The sequence below is a fragment of the Zootoca vivipara genome, chromosome 8, assembly GCF_965207765.1.
Source record: "Zootoca vivipara chromosome 8, rZooViv2.hap1.1, whole genome shotgun sequence".
Classification (NCBI taxonomy): Eukaryota; Metazoa; Chordata; class Lepidosauria; order Squamata; family Lacertidae; genus Zootoca; species Zootoca vivipara.
The window spans coordinates 46772130-46784538 of record NC_142591.1 but is presented as its reverse complement, the minus strand read 5'-3'; the positions used below and the strand labels follow the sequence as shown (position 1 = coordinate 46784538).

At 44.2% G+C, this 12409-nt stretch overlaps 1 protein-coding gene across 3 annotated transcripts in view; it reads left to right on the top strand.

Moving 5' to 3' along the window:
* The first annotated feature begins 1770 nt into the window (after window positions 1–1770).
* Window positions 1771–12409, top strand: part of LOC118090011 (opsin-5) — a 25051-nt gene continuing 14412 nt past the window's right edge. The window contains exons 1-3 of one of the 3 annotated variants that reach the window (XM_060277860.2): window positions 1771–2498; window positions 9435–9522; window positions 12234–12396. In XM_060277860.2, coding sequence (XP_060133843.1) covers window positions 9435–9522; window positions 12234–12396 — 251 coding nt within the window. In that variant the 5' untranslated portion in view covers window positions 1771–2498. The remainder of the gene's footprint in view (window positions 2499–9434; window positions 9523–12233; window positions 12397–12409) is intronic. The other 2 variants (XM_088675432.1, XM_060277861.2) reach the window with 2 other exon arrangements.

Below are 12409 nucleotides of genomic sequence, written 5' to 3'. Positions count from 1 at the left end.
GGATTAATGTGTGTGTATGTGGGGGGTGTATGACTGCTAGGAAATGGTAAAGATGCGTCTTTAGGCAAAGCTTCTGAAAGTCAACACTTTCAGTATATTTCGGCGTATAAGACGACGGCATATAAGATGACCCCCAACTTTTCCAGTTAAAATATAGAGTTTGGGATATACTCGCCGTATAAGAAATACGCCCCGGCGTATAAGACGACCCCCGACTTTTGAGAAGATTTCCCTGGGTTAAAAAGTAGTCTTATACGCAGGAATATACAGTAACTGTGATTTTATGGGGATAGTACTTCACAGCCATTTTGGTTCCTTTGCATGGTAAGGTAAAGGGACCCCTGACCATTAGGTCCAGTCGTGACCGACTCTGGGGTTGCGCGCTCATCTCGCATTATTGGCAGAGGGAGCCGGCGTATAGCTTCCAGGTCATGTGGCCAGCATGAGAAAGCCGTTTCTGGCAAACCAGAGCAGCACATGGAAACACCGTTTACCTTCCCGCTGTAGCGGTACCTATTTATCTACTTGCAGTTTGACGTGCTTTCGAACTGCTAGGTTGGCAGGAGCTGGGACCAAGCAACGGGAGCTCACCCCGTCACAGGGATTCGAACCGCCGACCTTCTGATCAGCAAGCCCTAGGCTCAGTGGTTTAGCCCACAGCGCCACCTGGGTCCCTAGTCCTTTGCATGGTATCCTTTGTGAAATATGAACCGCCGAGTTTCTCAAAGCCATCCAAGTCACTCTTTCCAACGATGCAGCTGGTGGCGGGGGCGGGAAGCCCTAGCAACCTGCACTCTGACCTGGTCCACGTTTAGGTTAGCGCCGTGTTAGTCGCGGTGCCATATAACAGCCCCTAGAGGGCGATGGTGTCATACGAAGTCTGCAATTACCACCGATGTTTTATTGTTGCATTAGCGCACACTACAAGCAAATCTGACCACCTTCTCTATTCCCCTCTGCTCGGTTTGCTGCGCCGGGTACGTAAACCTTGCGGTGGTGACTGGCTTGCCCGGGCTGCATCGGAGACGAGGAGGCGAATCCCAAAAGCCACGTTTAAGCTGTCAGCGCCGATGTGAAGAAGGGGAAAACGGAGCATCTGCAGAGCACCTTTCGCGCGCCCATCTTGCTCCTGCAGAACAGCCATTCTCTGCATGCAACTGCTATTTCCCTCTAGGACACAGCTGATCCTATCTATCTTAGGCTCTCACCATGAGCAGACGAATATCCACAAGATCAGTGCTGAGTGGATGGAGGGGTGTGACTATTCTGCCGTGTAGCAGTGTCTAGCTAGCATAGCCTACCCATCCCGAGGGCCGTGAGCTGCAAAGTAGTGAGTGGATCCTCCCAGACCTGTCTCGGCCAGCGAGCTCACTGGGTTGCCTTGGGCAAGTCAGATCTCCACCGCACAGTCCCAAATTCAGGATTGTTATGAGAACAAAGCAGGATCCATTCCATTCCTTGGGGGAGGGGGAACAGCGGGATACAAACGTGGACGAAAAAAAATAAATGTATGTATCTACTTGAAGCAATGGTAAAGCATGAAATGGCGCTGTGTGTGTGTGTATGAGAGAGAGAGAGAGACGTTAATTATGTGCTTCACAACCGAAGTAACAGACGCGGAAGTCTAAAGTGGGCTGTCCCTAAATACAAATCAACCCAGAATTTAAATTCCCCCATCAGCCCCACCGCAAGATTCCAACGAAGTAAGAACAATTCTACTTGGTTTCAGTTTAGATTGTGGGCTCTGGATTTTCTACCCTGCTTAGCGCCAGCGCCTCGCCCAGGCGCAATCGTGGGCCCGCAAGGCGCGCGCCAGGATCTTGATAGCCCTCGTGCCGTCGGAGAGAAGCCGCCGATACTTCTTTGGCCAATGGGAAGATGCGGAGCAGATCTGCTTTCTTCTCACTGGAGGCGCCGCTTCAGTGTCTTTCCGCCCCCATCCAATCCAGTTTCTCAAAAGGCGGGAAGGCTGCTGGGAAGCCGCCTCCTGCTGGAGGGCCAGTCGCTATCAGGGGGTGGAGGAAAGGAAAACTCCCTCGAGTTCCTCGCCGGTGGCTATAAGATGAGGGAGCCCCCGAGAGAGCGGCTCCCTTTAGCCGTTGCCATGGCCTTTCCTCCGGCCTCTCAGCAAGCGGGAGAAGCGGGCGGAGGTGAGGAAGAAGCGGAAAGTTCTGCTCCCTGAGCTCACCAACCTTGTGCTTCGCGCCCGCGGGAGTTTTGAAGCGGGGCTAGTAGTAGTAGTAGCAGCAGCGTCATGCTGGAACAAGGAGTGGCGTCGGCGGCAGAGGCGCTTCCTTCCCCTCAGCCCCGGCTCAAGCCCGCCCCAATCCGTGCCTTCGCCTTCTAGCCCCGCGGGCATTGCCTCTGCCGCCTCGTGAGTCACTGGAGGTTCCTTGGCGAAAGCGCTTCGTTTCTTTCTGGCGCTTCGCAGGTCGGCGGCGGAGAATGCGAGCGAGCGCCGCGGCGCCTTTTTTCCCGCGCGCCATCCCGGAGCCAAGGTAAATATGCGCGCCGGCTCACCTGGCCCACCTGGCAGTTTCTAGCGAGCGCCTTGTAGGAAGGGAAATTGGCAGCACCTAAACGTTGGACTGTTTGTTGCCTACCCGACTCTAAAGTTCCTGATGACTTGATTTTTAAAAAATTGTTTTATTTATTTCCAGCCCCTCCCCTTTAATCTTGTCTCCAGTTTTCTGCCAGGACGCCCCTGTTTTTAACAGCGGCGTGCCCGACTGAAATCTAATAGCCAGGCTGGATTTTGAGCAGGTGGGCGGTGCCAAAATGAAGATGTCCTGATGGGGAGAGTAACACCTGTTGAATCTCTGCCAGGCATCCAGTTATAATCGGACAGAAAGGTTCTGCTGGTAAAAACAATGAAATACAGATGGCAACCCTGTTGGGTTTTCTGGTTCAGTGCTAAAGTACAGTAATGGGTTCAGAGAGGTGAGGTCACTTACTGGTGGAAAATGAAGGTTTAGCTATGCTGTGCCTAATGAGAAGTAAGTGCAAATAACAGTGGTACAAGAATGCGGTGTCTAAGAAAGTTGTGGCCAATAACTATAAGTGGTTATCAGTTTACTCTGTGCTGTTGCTCCTTTTGTTGGCTGTGAAGGTGTCCAGCTTCTGAGAGGGTTAAGTAGCAATCCAAATGGGCAGGGTGCCTGCAACCTCCTTTTATAATCCCTGTGAGGCAGATCTTACTATATAGATCATGTCATGCAAAATTGCAGAAGGTGGTTGGTTGGTTACCTTGCCTTAAATTCCACAAGCTACTTTATCCAGCATCAGCTGTGAAAAAGAACTGCCAACAGCAGTTGCTAATTCTGAACATCTTTGACACTACAGCTGTTGTTGTGGATTCATCTGTCCTCTTAAGAATGCAAAAGAAGATTAAAAGACTGTGCAGGGTAGGACATCTTGAAGGGGCAATGCCTGCTCTGTTAATTTCCGAGGGAGTTGGTGTTACTTTTAGGCTGCTGGGAACTTGGAACTGTTGAGCTGTGTGATAAGGGGCAACTTTGCATCAAAGAGCACCTGAGGTAATGCCATAGTATAGGTGCTCAACACAGCTCAGACTTTCTGTGCGTATCCAGACAGGCAACACGACTGTGGTCTTTTTTAAAATCCTATTCATTCATTAGCATCTGTCAAGCGGTGAAGCTATGGTTCTTTGGCCCCTCTGTTGCAAGTGCTCATGTAATGTAAAAGGGAGCCAATAGCTCTCTGTAGTGTAGCTCTTTCATTTTAACTGCATCTCTCACCAAATTAGCTAGCAGCTCTTTTTTTCCTACTTCTGCTCTAGAAGAAGGCAGTGCTACATGCTCCTGCTAAATCCAGAGTACACAGAATATGGGCAAGGTGTTCTGGAGGATCATTTCCTTTCCATAGATCTTAACTATTTGAACTTTCATTTACTATGAGCAAGAAAAGGATGTTCCTCAATCACATCACCTATGTCTATTTCTTTATAGTACTGCTATTGGTGAACTTTAATTTCAAAAGTAAGTTCAGGGAGTTGTCTTTAAAAATCTTTGTACAACAGTTATTAAATGTAGATGCTTTATTTAAAAATGATGATGGAGTGGATAGTAGCTAGTTGCCTGTTTCCAACCATGTGTTTGGAATGTGATAAAATCTTTGTGTCTGTTCTAGAATCCAATGTACTTGTCCTTCTCTGTAGACATAACAAGTCAGAGACACTTAAAGGTAAAGGGACCCCTGACCATTAGGTCCAGTCGCGGACGACTCTGGGGTTGGCCACTCATCTTGCTTTACTGGCCGAGGGAGCCGGCGTACAGCTTCCACGTCATGTGGCCAGCATGACTAAGCTGCTTCTGGCAAACCGGAGCAGTGCACGGAAACGCCGTTTACCTTCCTGCCGGAGCGGTACCTATTTACTTGCACTTTGATGTGCTTTCAAACTGCTAGGTTGACAGGACCAGGGACCGAACAATGGGAGCTCACCCCGTTGCGGGGATTCGAACCGCTGACCTTCTGATCGGCAAGCCCTAGTCTCTGTGGTTTAGACCACAGCGCCACCCGCATCCCTTTCAGAGATACTTAGGTATGCTTAAACACCAAGGTGGTTGTTTTCCCAATGATGTGTTCTGCATAGTTTCTTCCAGCTTCCCAGGTGTCCATCATATACTGCTTTTTGGCAGATGGTACAATCGAAACATATTTTCCACCTTCAGTGAGGTCTCTAAAGCTCAAGAACTTTAAACATCTAGAGCTGGAACGGCAAATGTGCAGCCCTTTTGTGTTGGACTCCCATCAGCGCAAGCCAGCATGACCAGTAGTCTAGGATGATGAGCGTTTATTTCATTTATTTATTCATTTATACATATTTATACTTGTTTGTTTATTTATACTTTGCCAGGTGGGTGGGTATGTCACCTATCAGTCACCTGATGTCACCATGGCATCACATGACTGACAGGTCAGTGGCCCCACCCACATGTCAAAGTTGGCCCTTAAAGTGGGGATAGGGAAATAAAGATCTGACTCATTGGATCAAAAATAAATAATTAGAATGAATTCTAATAAATATTCTTAAGTGTGATAGGAATGCATACGGACAGTCTGGGTGTGCAGATAGCAGTGTCACAATGTGTGAGCACGTTTAGGTTTTATTACTGGTCATTCAAATGTAGCTCTTTTTACATATGTGAGAATTGCAGTTAAATTGTGGGCAGATGGTGCATTTGACATTGTAGTCCATCACTTGCAGCCTTTACATCAACAGAATTCCTATTATGAAGAGATGAAAGAGTGGTATATTACAAGTGGTGCCCCCCCCCCAGAAACAACAGTTTAATTGAAGCTTGTGCAAGACACATTTCTGGTGGACTGTGCTTGTGGAATTTTTAACAAACCTTTCCCTTGACTCGTGGTTTCTCAAAAGAAGCAAAATTGCTTGTTTTATCCAGGCTGAGCAGTTTCAGATAATGCAGGGTAATAATAACACGTATGCAAGATACAAGTCTATCATTCTCAAGCCAAAACTGACTGAGGTTCTTCTATTAAATGATGAGAAATATTTGCTGCCACCACTCTTAGAATTGTTAAGTAAATTGTATTACATAATAAAATTGTGGGAAAATATTTTTTGTTCCACATGAACTTTCAGTAAAAACTTATGCTTTGGGGCATGTTCTCTGGTTCCTCATGTTGCTAATTACTCTGAAAGCCTTTTGATGTCCTGTTTCCCAGCAGAGGAAAAAGGAAATTAGAAGCAAGCTGCATTGCAGAAAGAAAAATAAGAATCTCTGGAGTCATCTTCTGCATGCAAGCTATCACATACTTCCAAGTACTTTGTGCTTAGACCATGCAAATCAGGATCTTTTATCAGATGAAGTGATTCATTTGAGTACCTTGTAAGTGACTGTGAAGCGTGTGGCCTGAGAAGGATTGAACATTAAATATAAACATTTGCCAGGAATAACAGTACTGCTGGAAGGATTTTGATACTCTGAAATGTGGATGGCTATTTTATTTTTAATTTTTTGGCTTGGGGCCAGATTGAGGGTTCATCACCCTCCCTGAGGCCCATGTGCATGCACATGCACGTGTGCAGACTTGCGCACTCAAAAAGCACACACACACACAGCTTATACATACATGTGTGTGTGGTGGTGGGAGACAAGCAGTGCACATATACATATACTTTGGCAGAATGGGGAAACAAGCATCCTGCACGCATCTACACCTGGAGGAGAAAGGGGGATGGTCTCAAACACACACACACACACACACACACACACACACACACACACACACAGTCATATGCTCACTTCTTCCCCAATGGTTCCCTGGGAGCAAAAGCACAGGTCTGAGAGCAATCCTAGTAATGTTTATTCAGAAGTCAATCCCATTCTATTCTTTCAAGTGGACCTCAGTGTTGCTGCTGCATTGTAGCTTTTTATTTCCACAAAAGCCAGCCAGCTAGCAGCTGTTCCCTGCATGCACAATGCATAGGCACATGTGTGAACAGGAGCTGGTTAAAACAGTGACCACCAACCTTTTTAGACCAGTGGCACATTTCAAATTTTGAGAGAGTGTTGTGGGCACCAGTCACAAAATGGCTGCTGTGTGGGGGCACAGCATAACTCAAGCACAGGCATTACATATTCTCTCCCTCCTGAGACCCTTGGTTAGGGGTTCCAGTGGAGGCGTTTGTGGGTGCCATGGCACCCATGGGCACCAAGTTGGTGACCCGTGGGTTAGAGATTAAGGTGAGAGCAATTGGTCTCTAGCACAGAAAGTTAGAAGGAAGGAAAGAGAGGAAATTGTTGATGGATGAAGTGGCCAGCCAAGTGTGATGGATGGAAGGAAGAGAGAGAACAGGAAGGATGGAGATGAGGTCTGAGTAACCACTGTTATTTTCTTCACTGGGGTTGTTCCATGACAGATCAACACAATAAGGAAGGTTAAAAAAAAAGAGTAGCAGCAGTCCTTCAAGGTAGTGACAAACAGGTATGCACTCTCTAGCAAAGTTATGAACATAAAGTTACAGAGAGAAGTAGAGGTGATATATTATGAATACTTTGGCTGGCACCCACTGTCCTAATCAATTGAAGACATAAACTTTTGGCATATGCTTGTTGGGTCTTGCTATAAATAACTCCTGATTGCAAGCCAAAAATGATGTAGCTAGTGCAAGCCAGATATAAAACAATAAGGGATTAATAAAACTGTTCAGTATCGTGTTATATGAGGTCTCTCCAATAAAAATACAGCAGTGTTCCAATTATTTTGGCTCAGTTTGACCTGTTTCCATTAAAATAATTGAGAACTGATTGTCCAGTCTCCCTAGGTCCTAGGTCAACGTTTTTTTAAGATCAACTAAGTTCATATATCTATATATTTAACTTGGGTATATATCTGTCAATTAAAAAAACTTTCAAACTATATAAAGGCAGGACATAAATAAATATATATTAAGAATGTAATAATGATAATGACCTAGTAAACACTAACAATAGCTAGTGACTTGCAGCATATGTTCTGGGAAAAGAGGAAGTTAAAATTACCTATAAATTAGTAAAAATTAGTAAAATTAGTAAAAGTCTGTCATCATGGCAGGTGGTGTCTGTGTGTGTGTGTTTGTGTGAAAATAAGAATATAAATGTTTTCACATACAGACACATACTATGTAAATTATGTGTGGACCAAACCATTGTGTGGGTGAGCAGCCTTCATCAAGGGATCCTTTTTTGTGGGGGGAGGGTCAGTGCATATAATGACGGGATCCGCACATGTCTCTGAAGGCCTCCCCACACCCCGAAGGATCCCTTGCTGAAGGCTGCTCACCCACACAATGGTTTGGTCCACACATAATTTACATAGTTAAACTAAAACTTAAATGTGAATGTACAGCATGCAGTTCTATGCTGAAACCACAGGTGGCTCACACTTCCTTTGCTCCTGCTTCACTGTTGGGAAACAATACATGATCTGAATTCGCATTACTGTATGTCTGGACCTGGATGCATAGTCCATCGCCCCATGAACAATCCACAGGTGTAAGCCAAATTTAGTCACCGCTCATGGGCCAACTGTAATCATGAAAAATTTGGATTTTTAAATTTTTTCTGGACTTTTTTTGGGGGGTGGGGAACTGCATCTGAATTTTTGCCCTAGTCAAAAGTAGTTTAACTAAATGTTTGAATAGGTTCGGTGGTAAGTAAACGAAGCACCTTTAAGTGGTGTTGGCATCCATCTGCTCTGAGAGACAGTGGAGTGCGCCTCCAGGAGTGAAGTCAAACAGCTGGAGATTCACAGTGCTTGCTGGGGCTGCAGAAATAGGTAACTCATAACTTCTGCCTCCTGCCTTGTTTTTACTACGTTACCAGCATCAATGTGACCTCTTTGACGTGTGTGTATGGAGGTCCTGGGCTGCCAAGACAACAAGACCACCTTGTTTTGAGTAGCTTGGTAAAACATGTTTAAAGTCTGTGTGTCCCTGTGAAGGCTCTCAATCCGCTATTCACAATCACTGATTTAAAATTTGTGATGGAGATTTCTGTTTTTGCTAATCTTTCCTTGGTAGTGCAAGGTTGCTTACTCATGTTATAAATATCTTGTTAAAGTATCCTTTGGATAACTTAAGGATTGTTTTATTTGGGCAATTTTCCCATAGTGACTTCATACAGAAGTTGCATTGAGCCCTGTGAAATTTGAATTATGAACATCATAAAAAGTTGTTGATAAGGACTGTGTTTCGAGGAATATATTCTGTGCTATTTATACTTTTACTGTGACTTGAAAAATATTTTTTCAGCACGTAGTATGCAGTATTAAAGTGATGAATTCTGAGAAGGGCATTCTTAATAAAGTTTGAATGAATAATGTCAACACTTGTGATTTTTATAGTTTATTTTTAAACATTTACCGTTACCGGTATGTTTATGGTGCCACGAAGGAACACATAAATCCAATGTCATTCTATGGCATCTTTTAGATTGGTGTGGATAAGGCTTTGGCGCATTTGCAAATTGGAAAAACTATTGTAGGTATCACACATATGCTGTAGCCACATCTTATTCTATTTCCTATTGACTGCAATAAAATGGTTCCTTCAAGCCTAATTTCAGTGGATGAGGGGAGGCTGTGGTCACAAGGGGAAGCCCCTGATGTTGTATGTGCACCTATGAGTGACATGTTTGTGACCCCTGCTCCAAGTAGCCTGTGCATGGTGGGCAAGTAGACTTGTGCTTGCCCAACCAGGTTGTGAGGGCGATCCCAGATTCTCAGAGGGTTTGAATCTGGTCATGTTTCCCTAAAGTCTCAAAATGTCAGTTTTTAAATTACCGTGAGGCTTAAGAAAATGCCTCCACATTTATGTATCAATGCTTGAAAACACTGTACTTGAAAACTGAGGGTCCTGAGATGCACTTACCTTGAATTCTCTCTTCTTCCATCCTATTTCCCCCCAGATGGGTTCTTACTTTGTGAATGCAACATTTCATTCCAAAATAACCGAAGCAGCTGATATTATTGTTGGAATCTTCTATATTATATTTGGTAAGAGTGATTGTTTGATATTCTCTACATATGATTGTGATATTCTCTACATATGAGGATTGTATTTCACGTTCTAGAAAACAAAAGAAGTTTTTATAACTATGTCACTGGCATATGTGTGATACTGTTTAACTGCTTGGTCCTGATTACCCACATGACACAGGAAGCTGTTTCTGGACAAACACCGGCTCCCTCGTCCTGAAGCGAGATGAACACCGCACCCCATAGTCGCCTTAGACTGGACTTAATCATCCAGGAGTCCTTTACCTTACTTTTACCCACATATCTGTTTTCTCATTCCCGGCCCAGTCTGAGCTTTGTATTGCTTATGTGTGCTTTGGTGGTAGGTGCAAAGGCTGCAGGTGACAGAATCTGAACTATGACCCAACCAGAAGGTGGCCACATGTGAAGTACATGTGGAACTGGATGGACTAGCTGCTAGAGAGCAGAATCCAACTCTAGTATATATAGACTGGAGGCCTCTGCTGGACTTGGACCCCAGCAAACCTGGGCTCAGATTTCTGTTCAGCTGTGAATTCCTGGGACAGCAATGGGCAAATTACACTCTGAGTTTCTCCCATCAAAACAATGGGAATTTTAGTGACTGGCTTCACAGTATTGTGGTCGCAATACATAAAGCATCATAAAGCAGTATGCAAATTTTCATTTTTTAAAAATAAGTGTAATAAAATAAATATGTTTGCATTGATTTAAATTAGTTTAATATATGGAAACCAATTGAGTTTTTTTAAATTGTATTTTCTTGTATTTTACACTCCCATTTTTACACGGAAGCGTCATGGAACCCAAGGTGAAGTACATGTGGTTCCCAGGAGGTCTCCCATCATCTGACCACACTTGCTTAGCTTCAGTAAGGTGGTGCCTTCATGTGCCATCAGACCTTTAGAGACTGAAGTGTTTTCTAGTGAAGGAAATAATCTTTAAGTAATGACAACATAGGGTCTTCTGCATCTTTTAAGACTAACAAATGTATTATAGCACAAGCATTCATGGACTAGTACCCATTCGATCAGATACATGACGTGTAATCCTCAGTTGGTAGGCATAGATACACATGGGTGTTAAGTGGGGGGTGGGGTGTAGAAATTGGAGTTAAATGATGATATAATGCACAAAGTACACATTGGGGTTTTCACAGACATTGAGAGCCAGTGTGGTGTAGTGATTAAGAGCAGTAGACTTGTAATCTGGGGAATCGGGTTCGCGTCTCTGCTCCTTCACATGTAGCTGCTGGGTGACCTTGGGCTAGTCATACTCGGGGCCGGCTCTAGGTAGACCCCCGGTGGCGTGGTGAGCCAGGGCGCCGGAGCGATCTCCGCCCCTCAGCACCAGGGCGGCCGACCTGCTCAAGACTGCCCTGGTCACACTTCTCTGAAGTCTCTCAGCCCCACTCACGTCAGAGTGTTTGTTGTGGGGGGAGGAAGGGAAAGGAGAATGTTAGCCGCTTTGAGACTCCTTAGGGTAGTGATAAAGCGGGATATCAAATCCAAAGTCCTCCCCCTCCCCCTCCCCCTCCTCTTCCTCTTCTTCGAAGCAGTGTTTTAGCTGAACTTTCACATATAAAGAACACAGATTACAATTACTGTGGGAATAATGTTTATTGTTTCCTGGCAAGCTAGCAGAAATTTATATTGGTCTTTACTGAATCTGAATCTGGTGACTTTCCTGGCAAATCAACTAACTCAAGTACTTGATGAACTAAACATTAAGACTAAACATCTCTGAAACAGTCCAGGACAGGGACAGCCAATGTGGTGCCTTCTAAATGTTGCCGAATTGCAATTTGTATCATTCAACAGCATCTGGAGAGCACCTCATTGGTCACCCCCGGCCTAGGTTCATAGCGTTTTAGGGCCAAATCACGTGACTTGGGATCTTTTGTCGTGTGTTCTTTAAAACAGGCACAGGGAGTTTCAAATTTAATTGGAGGAGAGGTGCTGAGATTTAAACTGCTTTGCCTTTTCCTCTATTTGGTTTCTCCAGTGTTGTGCCTAAAAAGCTGTTCTTACCCTGTTGTACAGAAAAACAAAGATATAGCATAAGGCCTTTCCATATTGTGCATCTGTGCACAAAAGAAGATGGTAGCCATTACGGTTCAGAGGACTGATCTGAATGTGGTATATCTGCCTTTAGCTTTGAGCTCAATTAGTGCCTTGAATAAATTTGCTATGGCTCATTTTAACAGTGCAGTCAGCTAGGTTAGCTGCGGTCATCATGAAAACCTGATTGACATAGTATAAAAAGCTTGAGTGGCTTTTTAGCATTTTGTGGAGTGGGCTGCAGTCTGGGTCAGCTTAACTTGAACTAAATTTGGTCCATGGTAAAGTGCCATTAGTTCCCTGCTGCCTTGTTTTATGTCTAAATTTTTCTATACAGATACAGTAGTATACTTTTTATTATATGGTTCATATTCATTAATTTTGGAGGCAAGGGTGATAAAAATAAACTGGCACTGAAGGAAAGAGAACAACACTGAAGGAAAGAGAACAATTTGGAAATCATGCTGCAAAATTATTATTTTTTGTAAAAAAAAAACCCCACCTATATAAAAATCATGATTAGTCATCCCTTTGCCCTATATGTTTTCCCCTTTAAAGCCACTGGAGAAAGGGACAACATGCTACTTTCATGCGAAGTCAAAATGCTAATGAGAGTGAAAACAGTTAACCCTTTTTTGTTTTGTCTTATAGGCATATGCTCCTTTTGTGGAAACAGTATCCTCCTCTATGTTTCCTATAAGAAAAAGAACATATTGAAACCAGCAGAGTACTTCATGATCAATTTGGCTATCAGTGACCTTGGTATGACTCTGACCTTGTACCCTCTAGCTGTTACATCCAGCCTTTCACACAGGTGTGTTCAATGT